Source organism: Leptodactylus fuscus, chromosome 10 (genome assembly GCF_031893055.1).
Source record: "Leptodactylus fuscus isolate aLepFus1 chromosome 10, aLepFus1.hap2, whole genome shotgun sequence".
NCBI lineage: Eukaryota > Metazoa > Chordata > Amphibia > Anura > Leptodactylidae > Leptodactylus > Leptodactylus fuscus.
Genome location: NC_134274.1, coordinates 14077993 through 14093239, shown reverse-complemented (window position 1 = coordinate 14093239; position 15247 = coordinate 14077993). Strand labels below are relative to the sequence as shown.

General features: G+C 43.9%; 1 protein-coding gene across 1 annotated transcript in view; it reads right to left on the bottom strand.

Annotated features, from left to right (window-relative positions):
* Nucleotides 1-10686: 10686 nt before the first annotated feature.
* The window catches only part of MGMT (O-6-methylguanine-DNA methyltransferase), a 301209-nt gene continuing 296648 nt past the window's right edge, over nt 10687-15247 (bottom strand). The window contains exon 6 of the mRNA XM_075257722.1: nt 10687-11647. Coding sequence (XP_075113823.1) covers nt 11519-11647 — 129 coding nt within the window. The 3' untranslated portion in view covers nt 10687-11518. The remainder of the gene's footprint in view (nt 11648-15247) is intronic.

Below are 15247 nucleotides of genomic sequence, written 5' to 3'. Positions count from 1 at the left end.
CAATCTATTGAGCGCCGGGTGCACCAGACTTTACTTTCATCCTGGCCTAGCGGTGACATATGCCCGCTTAATTGAAATATTTATACATATTATACGGCACTTGATAGCAGGATCATGCCAATAGCTGGAGTAGCGTGCACATGGCCGGACGCTTGCTTGCGAGCTAAGAGAAGTCAATCTAGATCAGGTTCACAATAAGTAGAGGAGATATAAAGGTTTACGAGTAGGAAGGCTTCCTACTATCGAATATGCCGCCATAGGGTGCGTCTCCTTACATGTATCAGGGTGCCTTTAGGGGCTCAAGCTCAATACAACTTTGGGAGACTTTTACCAAAATTTGGACCTAATACAGATGTGTGGGTGAAATTTTTTTTGGAATTTATTGAAAGATGTAGATATATATAGAGGCGGTAGGTCCATTAAACGGATTCTCATATGCTTGGCTACACACAGATGCCGACAGGTAATGAGACATTTGTTCTTTCTCCAGAAGGTCTCTAGATTCTCAGTCTCTACTCTTGTAGTACGCCTTGTACTCCCTATAACTGACTATGTGATGCCATCATATTCCCTATAGTTGACTACGATGTGATGCCATAATACTCCCTATAGCACGCTACCATGTGATGTGACGTCATAACACTCCCTATGATTGTCTACTCACGTGATGTCATTAATATCTTTTTAACAATCCAAGTAATGGCGTTGTGCTCTCTGTAACTGACTACCGATACCAGGTTAGTCTTCTCTATACCGGGCTGACGAGATGCAATAACATCGAAACGGCCATCCTCGGTTGAGAGACTATACCTGGTAATAATCCCAGCGTCATTGCAAAACAAAGGCCTCTTGGAAGGTCGAGCATGATGTTAGAGTGAGCAGCCATTATTGGGTTATATCACTGAGATTCTGTCTTCCTAATTACATCAGGGAAGACAGACTTGCACATTCCAGTGAGCGCCCTCTATTGGTTTGCAACACTGAGGCACCTGACTTCCTAATTACATCATGGAAGACAGATTTGCATATTCTTCCCATGGTCCCTTGCAAAGTGGAGTGCTAAAGGCTTAATAAGTCTCCACACACCTATATGGTGGTCTCTCCCCAAAGAGTGATGATATCCCCCTACCCATGTAATGTCACTATAATCCCTATAACATCGATGTAATGTCATAATACTCCCTATGTGATGTCATGTAATATGACTATCTGATGTCTCTGTCTACCCATGTGATGTCATACCACTCTCTGCACCAATCGACCTATATGTCATAATAATACCCATAACTGACAGCCCATGGGATATCCTTATGCTCTCTATATAACGGACTACCCACCTACAAGCTCTATTTCTGACTACTTACATGATCTGGGGATAATATCACTCCTTAAGGCTAGAGATGAGCGAACACTAAAATGTTCGAGGTTCGAAATTCGATTCGAACAGCCGCTCACTGTTCGAGTGTTCGAATGGGTTTCGAACCCCATTATAGTCTATGGGGAACATAAACTCGTTAAGGGGGAAACCCAAATTCGTGTCTGGAGGGTCACCAAGTCCACTATGACACCCCAGGAAATGATACCAACACCCTGGAATGACACTGGGACAGCAGGGGAAGCATGTCTGGGGGCATAAAAGTCACTTTATTTCATGGAAATCCCTGTCAGTTTGCGATTTTCGCAAGCTAACTTTTCCCCATAGAAATGCATTGGCCAGCGCTGATTGGCCAGAGTACGGAACTCGACCAATCAGCGCTGGCTCTGCTGGAGGAGGCGGAGTCTAAGATAGCTCCACACCAGTCTCCATTCAGGTCCGACCTTAGACTCCGCCTCCTCCGGCAGAGCCAGCGCTGATTGGCCGAAGGCTGGCCAATGCATTCCTATACGAATGCAGAGACTTAGCAGTGCTGAGTCAGTTTTGCTCAACTACACATCTGATGCACACTCGGCACTGCTACATCAGATGTAGCAATCTGATGTAGCAGAGCCGAGGGTGCACTAGAACCCCTGTGCAAACTCAGTTCACGCTAATAGAATGCATTGGCCAGCGCTGATTGGCCAATGCATTCTATTAGCCCGATGAAGTAGAGCTGAATGTGTGTGCTAAGCACACACATTCAGCACTGCTTCATCACGACAATACAATGCATTAGCCAGTGCTGATTGGCCAGAGTACGGAATTCGGCCAATCAGCGCTGGCTCTGCTGGAGGAGGCGGAGTCTAAGGTCGGACCTGAATGGAGACTGGTGTGGAGCGATCTTAGACTCCGCCTCCTCCAGCAGAGCCAGCGCTGATTGGTCGAGTTCCGTACTCTGGCCAATCAGCGCTGGCTAATGCATTCTATTAGCCCGATGAAGTAGAGCTGAATGTGTGTGCTTAGCACACACATTCAGCTCTACTTCATCGGGCTAATAGAATACATTGGCCAATCAGCGCTGGCCAATGCATTCTATTAGCTTGATGAAGCAGAGTGTGCACAAGGGTTCAAGCGCACCCTCGGCTCTGATGTAGCAGAGCCGAGGCTGCACAAGGGTTCAAGCGCACCCTCGGCTCTGCTACATCAGAGCCGAGGGTGCGCTTGAACCCTTGTGCACACTCTGCTTCATCAAGCTAATAGAATGCATTGGCCAGCGCTGATTGGCCAATGCATTCTATTAGCCCGATGAAGTAGAGCTGAATGTGTGTGCTAAGCACACACATTCAGCACTGCTTCATCACGACAATACAATGCATTAGCCAGTGCTGATTGGCCAGAGTACGGAATTCGGCCAATCAGCGCTGGCTCTGCTGGAGGAGGCGGAGTCTAAGATCGCTCCACACCAGTCTCCATTCAGGTCCGACCTTAGACTCCGCCTCCTCCAGCAGAGCCAGCGCTGATTGGCCGAATTCCGTACTCTGGCCAATCAGCACTGGCTAATGCATTGTATTGTCGTGATGAAGCAGTGCTGAATGTGTGTGCTTAGCACACACATTCAGCTCTACTTCATCGGGCTAATAGAATGCATTGGCCAATCAGCGCTGGCCAATGCATTCTATTAGCGTGAACTGAGTTTGCACAGGGGTTCTAGTGCACCCTCGGCTCTGCTACATCAGATTGCTACATCTGATGTAGCAGTGCCGAGTGTGCATCAGATGTGTAGTTGAGCAAAACTGACTCAGCACTGCTAAGTCTCTGCATTCGTATAGGAATGCATTGGCCAGCCTTCGGCCAATCAGCGCTGGCTCTGCCGGAGGAGGCGGAGTCTAAGGTCGGACCTGAATGGAGACTGGTGTGGAGCGATCTTAGACTCCGCCTCCTCCAGCAGAGCCAGCGCTGATTGGTCGAGTTCCGTACTCTGGCCAATCAGCGCTGGCCAATGCATTCTATTAGCCCGATGAAGTAGAGCTGAATGTGTGTGCTTAGCACACACATTCAGCTCTACTTCATCGGGCTAATAGAATGCATTGGCCAATCAGCGCTGGCCAATGCATTCTATTAGCTTGATGAAGCAGAGTGTGCACAAGGGTTCAAGCGCACCCTCGGCTCTGATGTAGCAGAGCCGAGGCTGCACAAGGGTTCAAGCGCACCCTCGGCTCTGCTACATCAGAGCCGAGGGTGCGCTTGAACCCTTGTGCACACTCTGCTTCATCAAGCTAATAGAATGCATTGGCCAGCGCTGATTGGCCAATGCATTCTATTAGCCCGATGAAGTAGAGCTGAATGTGTGTGCTAAGCACACACATTCAGCACTGCTTCATCACGCCAATACAATGCATTAGCCAGTGCTGATTGGCCAGAGTACGGAATTCGGCCAATCAGCGCTGGCTCTGATGGAGGAGGCGGAGTCTAAGGTCGGACCTGAATGGAGACTGGTGTGGAGCGCTCTTAGACTCCGCCTCCTCCAGCAGAGCCAGCGCTGATTGGTCGAGTTCCGTACTCTGGCCAATCAGCGCTGGCCAATGCATCCCTATGGGAAAAAGTTTATCTCACAAAAATCACAATTACACACACGATAGAGCCCCAAAAAGTTATTTTTAATAACATTCCCCCCTAAATAAAGGTTATCCCTAGCTATCCCTGCCTGTACAGCTATCCCTGTCTCATAGTCACAAAGTTCACATTCTCATATGACCCGGATTTGAAATCCACTATTCGTCTAAAATGGAGGTCACCTGATTTCGGCAGCCAATGACTTTTTCCAATTTTTTTCAATGCCCCCGGTGTCGTAGTTCCTGTCCCACCTCCCCTGCGCTGTTATTGGTGCAAAAAAGGCGCCAGGGAAGGTGGGAGGGGAATCGAATTTTGGCGCACTTTACCACGCGGTGTTCGATTCGATTCGAACATGGCGAACACCCTGATATCCGATCGAACATGTGTTTGATAGAACACTGTTCGCTCATCTCTACTTAAGGCGTATGGAGACTTACAAAGCCATTTTCGCTCCACTGGGGGATTATGGGAAAAATATGCAAATCTGTTTTCCAGGATGTTAATAGGAAATGCCTTTGCTTGCTGCCCTCTAGGGACAGCCCTCTTAAACATCATTCAAACCTATTGCTATGATGTGAGGTTTAGCCAAACGGGTAGATCTAGTCCAACAGGAACAGAATCCCAGCTGTGGACAGCACAGAGTTATTTGGCATTGATTTTGACGCTGAATCTGCCTTGGGAGGCTTTTTTGGAGGCTGGTTTTGAGGCGGATTCAGTATCAAAATCAGTGCTAAAAAACTCTGTGTGCACTGACCCTAAGGCTAAAGCCCCACAGGCCAGAAACGGCATACTAAAGCGCTGCGGGAACAACCATGGCGGGAACACATCGCGGTTCTTCCCGGACCACTTTGAACATAAAGTTCCTCCACGGACTTTATCTTCCCATTATATCTACGGGAAAACCGCCGGCGTACATATAATTAACATGCTGCGATTTCCAAAATCGTAACGTTTTAGGGAATCGTAGCTTGTTCGTGCTGCGGATTTTAACGCAAAGTGGGCATGGGATTTGCATGAATTCTATCGACTTTGCTGTTACTGTATACTGTATTACGCTGCGAATCGTGGTGTTTCCAGCCCATAGGGCTGAATGTTACAAAAAAAACCTACAGTTATTGTAAAAATTTTTATGATTTTAAGAAATTCTTATTAGAACAATAATTATAAATTTATTGATTAATAAATAAAAAAATGTTAAATTAATTAAATAAAAATAATAATAATAAAATAATAATAATAATAATAATAATAATAAGAATAAGAAATAATAAAATAGTATAATAATAAAATAATAATAATAAGAAATAATAATAATAATAATAATAATAATAATAATAATAATACATAATAAAATCTTAGCAACAAAACCTACAACTTGGGCCAGTGAATAATCACTAAGTAGGGACGACGACCCTGCGCTCCACATTTACCATCATTGTTCTCATTTTCTATTATTTTTTTCCACTGACCCTTCATAGAATTCACTTTCTTCCTGGTCAAGGGCATTTCTCCCATTGCAAATCATGTGCCGCCAAAACAAATATTATTTTTGAATCTTTCATTATCTTACTCACTGGAAATGGAGGAAAGCAGCATGTGTTGGTATTAGATGCTGCAGAGCCAGCTGTCGTGCCTGGCTGCACAGTGTTTCAGTGTCAGCAGTTCAAAGAACTGCAAGACTGAATGGGGAGGTAACTTGATAGGTCAGTGGGACCCCATTCCAAGTCAGAGGAACACGGCTCTCATGTGTATTTTTCTAATTTGGGGCATATTTGTTTGTTTTATTGTACCATTACTTTTGACTTGCTTTGTCATAAATATGCAGCCAGCCCAGAACCGCAACACACCAGCAGATTTAACGCTTCATTTTCTTTCCTTTGAGTTCAGACAGCAGCTGTATTAAATAATCTCACAATGTGCACCATGTGGCGGATTTAAAAAAAGTTCAATTGTCCCTATTATGAGAAAGAGAGCCAGATCCGAAAAATTCAAAAAGTTCAGAAAACTCTTCCTTTTTCTGGATTAAAAGAAAATCCAAAGCATTGGAAGTTTATAGGTAGACGGTGCGGATTGCTTCTTGTTCACCTCTATCTTGTTGCATAGGGTGCAGGTTGCTTCTTGTGCACCTCTTATCTTGTTGCATAGGGTGCAGGTTGCTTCTTGAGCATCTCTTATTTCATTGCATAGGGTGCTGGTTGCTTCTTGTGCATCTCTTATCTTATTGCATAGGGTGCGGGTTGCTTCTTGTGCATCTCTTATCTTATTGCATAGGGTGCGGGTTGCTTCTTCTGCACCTCTTATCTCATTGCATAGGGTGCCAGTTGCTTCTTGTGCATCTCTTATCTTATTGCATAGGGTTCAGGTTGCTTCTTGTGCATCTCTTATCTTATTGCATAGGGTGCGGGTTGCTTCTTGTGCATCTCTTATCTTATTGCATAGGGTTCAGGTTGCTTCTTGTGCACCTCTTATCTCATTGCATAGGGTGCCAGTTGCTTCTTGTGCATCTCTTATTTCATTGCATAGGGTGCAGGTTGCTTCTTGTGCACCTCTTATCTTGTTGCATAGGGTGCAGGTTGCTTCTTGTGCACCTCTTATTTCATTGCATAGGGTTCAGGTTGCTTCTTGTGCATCTCTTATCTTATTGCATAGGGTGCGGGTTGCTTCTTGTGCATCTCTTATCTCATTGCATAGGGTGCCAGTTGCTTCTTGTGCATCTCTTATCTCATTGCATAGGGTGCCAGTTGCTTCTTGTGCATCTCATCTAATTGCATAGGGTGCGGGTTGCTTTATCTCTGCACTATGGTGACCCCTGCTCTAGACTGCCCCCTACTAATAAATAAATATCTTCCTCTAACATCAAATTGAATTGTAAAAATTTCTGCCACTGAATATCAGTTCCCGTCAACTAAATAGAGGGGATTTCTGTAGAAATTTTCAGGGCAGTCATACAAATTTCAGAAACATCTGCAGCGTGTGAATTGACCCTAAGGCTGAATGCAGAAATGCAGCCTTTTCCAGTCGAAGCAAATTGAACAAAATTTTACTTAACCTTGGGGAAAAAAATGATCAATTTTCAAAAATGTTTTTGAAAAATGCAGAAAACGCAAAAATGTTGCGTTCCTGCCATAGATTTATATGGGATGCAAAATGCAGCAGACGTGAAAATTATTATTTTTTTTTTTCTCCCAGCACCTTTAGCAGCGTTTCTCTAGGTGTAGCCTGAACCTAAAGTTGTGTTCACACAAGAGGGATACTTGGTATATGTGTGAAATATCCACCCGAGCTATAGAGATTTATAATCTGCAGCCTGGCATGATATAGCATGGGACAAGGTCTGAGAAAGCGGCCAGGGCTCACCAGAGAGAACAATTTGCTAATCTGGTATTACAGGATGCCGGATTAGGAATTCCAGACTATCGGATGCTGAATTAAAGGACTTGAGGCCGCACGTGGCAGACACATATTTCTATCTAGGAGAACGCTCCATTGTCCTATAGTCTCACGAGGAGGGAGACAAAACACAACATGAAGCAGAAAAGCAGTACAAAGCGCAAGTGCTTCTGAGATTGGGTTTTCACGTCTTCTTTCTGTAGCGGTTTTGGCTGCATTTTACTACGTGTGGCCTTAACCTTAAAGGGATCTTCCAGGATTGCAAAATAGAGCCGTCTTCTTCCAAAACAGCGCCACTCCTGGCCACTGGTGGCATCTGGTATTGCAGCTCAGCCTAATTCAAGTTGCAGTACCAGACATAGCCTATAGACATGAGGGGCGCTGTTTTAGGTCACCCTTTAAATATATAGATGCCATAAAAATTGCAGGTTCACCCCAGTTTAACATTTTACTCTAAAGTTGCAAAATTTTTATTCGGATAAGGCTAAGTTCATACCCGTATCTAGCAAGTCTATTCTTCCGGTCCGGCAAAAGACAAGGAAAACCGTCCATCTAATGATGGACACAAATGGTTCCCATGTCAATGGGTCTTTGGGGTGCCCATCAGGCGTCCATTTTTTTCCCCCCTAAAACCTCTAGAGGAACAAATTGGGCTTGCAGGACTTTTTCATCCAGGTTTTGTGATGGACCCGTGTTGGACGCACCCCCCTAAAATGGTCAGCTCTCATAAGGGTGGCCACCCAGCTTTCTTAAGATCCTGAACGGTAAACATGACTAATTATGGAAGGCAGAGGTGTTAACTTTTCAGTATTTTTCAGGAACCTTGCTGAGCTGGGTGAACTGTAGCAGCAGCAGCCATACTGTTTTTACCCAGCTTTCCCGGGAACAGACAGAACAACAATCCGCCACACTGATTTCTTCACCTCTAGCTCTGCTCTATGGGAAAATACTCTCTTAATTGATGGTAAGACTAAAAGGCTTTGTCTTTGTCGGTCAGGCCGTGTGCGACGCGCAACTTGTCATTTGCTTCCTTAGCCCAAGGTGCTCCATCATATAAAAGCGTCCGTCCAAAAACACACAACGCTGGAAGCGACGGAGACATCGGAGATCAGCATTATTAGCACAGGCAAGACTGCAAACTTAGCACCTAAGAAGCCGCAGAGCTCCTTCCCTTCTCCTTTAAATCGAGCCCTCTGAGGTTGCTCCGGCCAGGCCCCCCTCATTAGTGGTCACCCCCGGCCCACACTCTGGGCATCATTAACAGGCGCTGCGACAACTAACAAAGCCGGGGCCATTCTTCATCCTCCTATCTGACTGCAGCACCTTCCATGGGACGCCGGCTCTGTAACACGAGGAGGCTACTCATTCCTCAGGCCGGCCGTGTGGAGAGCAGAATCTCTTACAATGCCGCTTATTATAGAAGACGTTCTTAAAATACCACAAAAGAAAAAAAAAATGTGGTGAATAAGGATTTACTCAAGAAAATAAGGAGTAATTCTAGTAATCTAGGCTGCCCTCTATTGAGGAGAGATGGTGGAACATGTCCTATGGAGAAGTAGCATTTATCAGGAGGAGAAGATTATGTAGCCATATAGTATATACACTTTATAGATTGCTATTAACACTTTAATGTCCTAGCTGTATATAGTGTACCTATATGGCAGGGGTAGGCGCGCAGGCTATTGTGAAACTACAACTCCCAGCATGCAGACTTGCTCAACTCCCATGGAAGTGAATGGAGCATGCTGGGAGTTGTAGTTTCACGACATCTGGAGCGCCGACAGTTGCTATACCTATAGGAAACCCGGTCATGGATCTGTATCTCACCTTATAGATATGAAGCCGATAGACATACACTGACCCCATTGCAGCACGGACATCACCAGATATATTTGTTCATGGTGTCAGCTTGGTACAAGATTTGGTTTTGTCACTTATGTATAGCAGTTACATAGGGCTTACAGCATACAACACAGCTCTGCTACATCTGATCACATTACGTTACATTATCTTTAACACATTCTTATATAATGAGATATTTGGGCTACATACCTGCTGACGTGGCTTGTCTTTGGGCCATCAGATTGAAGATACAAGGTTTATGACATAGTGATAGCGGAGGCCTACTTTACTATGTAGTGCAAAGACAGGTGACATGTTTTTGTGGCGCTATATGGTGCGCTGTGCAACACTATATTATCAATGTATCTGTGGGAGAATACTCCTATAATGCAGTAACAAATTCTGAGGATTGTGGAGGTAACGTTAGTCTCTATAAGAGTCTATGGGTGTAGGGTCAGACTGGTCCATCAGAGTACCAAAGGAAGCTGCAGAGGGCCCCGGCTCTAACACAATGGTCTAGCAGAAGACTCCCGAATTCACAGGGTATTACAGTCTATTTCCAAGGGGTTGGTGGAGGCTGGACCCCAGAATCATTTTACCTGGTGGGCCCAAGAACCTCAGCCTGACACTATATGGTTGTTCTTATATAACACCTTACAATTGGGAGCCATATTAATATATTAGAGAGCCTTAAAGGGGTTGTAGGAGCACGCTGGTTTTGGAAATGTGGGCATGGGATTCGCATGAATACCATTCATTTTACAGTTACTGTAAGGGAGCTTTCACACGGGGCAAAATGGCTCGGATTCTGGTGCGACTCCGCACTGAATTCACGCGAATTCCATGCGGGATTGTCGCCAGAATCCACGCAGTTAAAAAGCCTCCTCATAGAACTCTATTGAGAGGCTTTTTAACGGCGTGGATTCTGGCGGCAATCCCGCACGGAATTCACGTGAGTCGCGCCAGATTCCGAGCCATTTTGCCCCGTGTGAAAGCTCCCTAAAATGCTGCGATTTTTCCTGCGGCGTTTTCAGCCCTTGGGGGTCCCGGCCTAAAGGAGAATGCCCAGAATGGGAAAAAAGCATAGAGAGTGTGTTCCAGAAACAGCGCCGCTCTATGGGCCATGTCTAGTGCTGCAGTTCAACTCCATAACGTGAATGAGGCTCGCTGCCCAAGGTGGCGCTGTTTCTGGACAACACATGGGACATATTTGTTGTAGCAATATTGGCGACTGTGGCCTTCAATGGAATAGAGTTTGCAGACATTCACCCCCTTCACCAACATAGAGCAGATTTCCAGCTTCAGGACTTTCTGCAAGTGTGAATATGCCCTAAACGCTGCCTGTGCTGTACCACTTCAGTTCTATTTACTAAAAACATAACCTCCATCTAAACAAAGTATCAAAATAAGACAACCGACACAATGCGACATCCGACCGCCGGCTTCAAAAGAGAGGACGGACACGTATTTATGCAACTTTTTTATTATTAAGCCTCAGATAACCATTACCGGGTCCCAATCTATTTTTGCTGGCAAGAAAACACAGAAAACGATGAAGGAAGTCAGACAAAAAAAAAAAAAAATTATTAAAAAATTGTCATCGGGATCCTTTCAACATCTACTCAAGGATCTAAACGCTCCGAAAAAAGATACACAAACAAAACCACAATAGACATTTCCTACAAGGGGAAGCAAAAAATGGCTGGAAAAAATTATTATTATTTTTTTTTTGTGTGTGTGGCAGCGACATACATCAAAGGATTAGGTGGGAACGCTGGGCAGCGATGTTGGCAGAGATACAGGATCTGGGCAGGGATAGGGCGGTGGATGTGTGTGTGTGTGTGGGTTGTGTGCATATTATTTTGCAGCGAGTAGCACGCAAGGCTAGGACGCTGCCTGCTGTCCCCTCTATAAGCCAGATGCTTCCTTGCCGGGGCAGTTGAACCTCGGATTTGCCACGCCACTCCCCTCTCTTTTTCTTTGCTTTAATGGGCATTAAAAATAGAACAAAAACAGAAGTGGAGATGAAAACAGAATACAAGCCCGACAGGCTCGGTCTGCGCTGTAGTCATTCTGCTGTAAAATGTTAAAACAAGACAAAGCACACAAGCTGCGTCCCCCAGGACACATCCAGCCTTTTTAATATAGTAGTGCCACCACACATCTCACATCGGATGTTGTATTATATTTATATGCCACTCAAATATTTACAATTTTCCTGAATTCTACTGCGCGACGTGAAAGCTTACACAGCGCTGTGCCGGGGTTATATGCTTTGGCTGCCGTACAGCTCTAGGTGAAGGCACTAAAACACGTTCACATTTTGTTCACATGCTTCTCGTGTGCCAAAAGCCAGAGTTTCACATTGTTTAGTTTGCCGCTGCTGTAGTTGCCAATTTTTCCGCCGCTGCAGATCACCCGGTGGCATGGTATGATAAGTGGCACCTGGAAGAGAAAATAGAGATATACATGTAGCAATTATTATAGACTTTGCTTTATTAAACGGACCCTGCGGTGAGGACGACGTATAAGCGGCGGCAGCGAATATCCAGCACTGGTCACATGGTATCGGGTGAAATGAGAAGCGACGGAATGACGCGGGCGGATGGAAACAAGGAGAGTGGTAATCCTTAAAGGGAATGTGTACCAAAAAAAGGCCTATTTCTTATGTTAATCATATTTGTTTTAAAGATTTTTCCCAATTTTAATAGAATTTAAAAAAAAGTACAATTTTTTGTCTGACCACTAAGCCTAATAATAGCCTACCACTTGTCCATTTTTTTTTATTAGCAGCTTTCACCCCAATTACATCATAGATAGTATTACTATAAAAGATAACACCAAAAAAGTCCTATTTATTAAGCATGTTTTTACGTGAAACATTTTATTAAAGATTTTTCACAATTTTAATTGAGTTTAAATAATAAAAAAAGTACTATAAGCAGCAATTTTTTGTCTGAACACTAAGCCTAATAATAGACTACCACCTCTCCATTTTTTATTTGCAGCTTTCACCTCATTTACATCATAGATAGTATTACTATAAAAGATAACACCAAAAAAGTCCTATTTATTAAGCATGTTTTCACGTGAAACATATTTTATTAAAGATTTTTCACAATTTTAATTAAATTAAAAAAAAAAAAAAAGTACTATAAGCAATTTTTTGGCTGACCACTAAGCCTAATAATAGCCTACCACATGCCCATTTTTTTTTTATTTGCAGCTTTCCCCTCATTTACATAATAGACAGTATTACTATAAAAGATAACACCTTTAGACATAACACCAAAAAAGTCCTATTTATAAAGCATGTTTTTACATGAAACGTATTTTATTAAAGATTTTTCACAATTTTAATTGAGTTTAAACAAAAAAAAATAAAAAAGTACTATAAGCAGCAATTTTTTGTCTGACCACTAAGCCTAATAATAGACTACCACCTCTCCATTTTTTATTTGCAGCTTTCCCCTCATTTACATAATAGACAGTATTACTATAAAAGATAACACCTCTACAGATAACACCACTTACACCAGATGATATCACCGCTTATCTACTCCCGCTCCCTGAACTGCATGTCTAGAAATCTCCCATACGCCTCAATGAGTCGGCTCCAGACTATTGTTGCCTATGGCCATGACAGTGCTGTAAAGCAAATCACTAAATGCTGTTCACAGAACAGAGGAAAAACTCAGGCACGATGGCCGCCCCCATAATCATGTACAGAAAACAGAATAAAAAATTTACAATCAGAAATTAAAAATAGAAGAGGATAAAGTGATGGATTTGATCTGGTTTTATTGAATACATTTATCAATGACGATACATTCCCTTTAAGGGTATCTGGACTGTATAATCATGGCTGGTGCCAGGCTACATTCTATACAGTGGTGGGCACCCGAGCCCCATTGGACCCCTGGGTTAATCCCCATGATCATGTAACCAGGAGCTCACTTCTAGGTGACGTAAAGCAAAATGCAGTAAAATCTGCTCCTCTGTTAGTCCTGAGGGTCTCACTTCTGCTGTATGATGTTGGCCTACTGAAAACAAACTACAAAAGTCTGGAAAAAATCTAAAAGACTCCTTGAGAAATGTAAGTCCTGAAAGTAGAACCTCCAGTCTATTGGTTGGCGGATAATTGGACGTTGACCACACTATTTGGTTCTTGCGACATTACAGATGATGCGTTGTCTGTCCTGACAAGCCTGTATTGTATATAATGATATATCGTCTCATATAAGTCTTCCATGTAACATTCCTCTGTTGTTCTTCCTGGAAATAAATACACTAAATGGATTCTATAGGCCCCAAATCCCTCCCAAACCAATAATTGTGCCATGTATGGGCAGACACATATCTTTATGGTCACAAACCAATGACACAATGTAGAGATGGATATGGATACACATGGATTTACATGGATATGCAAATCAGCCTCAAGTGCACAGAGGGCGGGGCCTGATTTGAAAGTCTGGCCCACAGATTGTAGAGGCCGAGATTAAAAATGTCAACCACGGCTAAAGGGGCAATGCTGGACAGTGATTCGATAGGAGAGCCGGGACTGATTGTGGAGACATTAGGCTCCACCCCCAATGCACTTCCAGGCTAATCTACATATCCGTCATCGGTTTGTGACCACAAATGTATATTTCTCCTCCTATTAAAGACAGACACTATTATTGGTTTGGAAGCCATATTGGATGGGACAGACTCCCTTTAAATGGGTGTCGCCATATCTTTGCCAAAGGGGTGTGTCCTTGTATGCTCTAACACTGCATCCAAAGAGTACTAGTAATGGTCAGGCTCCAATGACAAGGAGATCTAATTATTCATATATTTCCAGGAGGAATAACAGGGGGACGGCAGGATTTTAAGTAACCATGTTGCCGGTGTAGAAGTATTTACAGAGATGGCAGAGGAGGTGAGAAGTTCTCTCTGTTATGGTGGGAAACGTTGTCACTTGGGGATACATTTATATGTACACAGAAAGAAACCGACATATTCACCATATTGCTCAATTTTCCCACAAAATACCGACTGTTTTTAACAAAGGGGCCCGGCTGGGCCGTCACAATATTATCACTTGCCTGTCTATTCCTAATGAGGGTTATTTGCATATTGATATGTTGCACATGTTGTCCTGAAGCTGATCCCTAATTTGGGCACCGCGGGTGGGATCTGTATGTGGGAAGTATTAACCCTTCCCATCCCAGGGTGCGTATGGCACAACCTAATGATCGCTGACACAGGAGTTGGGCCTGTCTGATCACATTCGGGGGTGGGGGGAAGCCAAAGTCCCTTCTAAGGACCCCAAATATTCTGCTCCTTGTAAGACCACATCCACCTTTGGAGTATTTTTTTTTTATTGTCCCAATAATTCTAAAATGAAAAATTAAAATAAATCCATTTCCCTCGTTTTTGTATCGACATGGGTTTCTATGGCCAAGATCCTCCATGCAAGCAGCGCATTATCAAACACAACGCCAGGGGTCGGAGCAGTGTAAAGCCAAATGTTGCCTGCAGTACTGGAAATGCGTTGTGTGACTAATTCCGCTTCTCTATCTGGCAGTCCGATGGACCAGACTGGGTTTGGTGAATGCCAGGAGAGCATTACCTTCATGACTGTATTGGGCCTACTGTGAAGTTTGGCGGAGAAGGGCTAACAGAGTAGTTATCAGGGGTCGGCCTAGGCTTCAAGTTGAGTCCAAGTGGAGGGAAATCTTAATGTTTCAGAAGATGAGGACATTTTGGACCATTGTAGGTTTCCAATGTTGTAGAAGCAGTTTGGGGATGGCCCTTTTTCTGTTCCAGTACGCAAGGTCCATATAGACATGGTTGGATGTTTTTGGGGTGTTAGACTTGTCTGACCTCAACCCCATCCAACATCTTTGAGATGGACTAGAATGGAAATGGTGAGCCAGGTCATGTCCTACCACATCAGTCCTGCAGACACCTCCAAAGTCACCCCCAAAAGAGGAGCCATATTAGCTGCAAGGGGGTAGGGGGGCAATTGCATATTACTGCCTATGGACTTAGAATGGG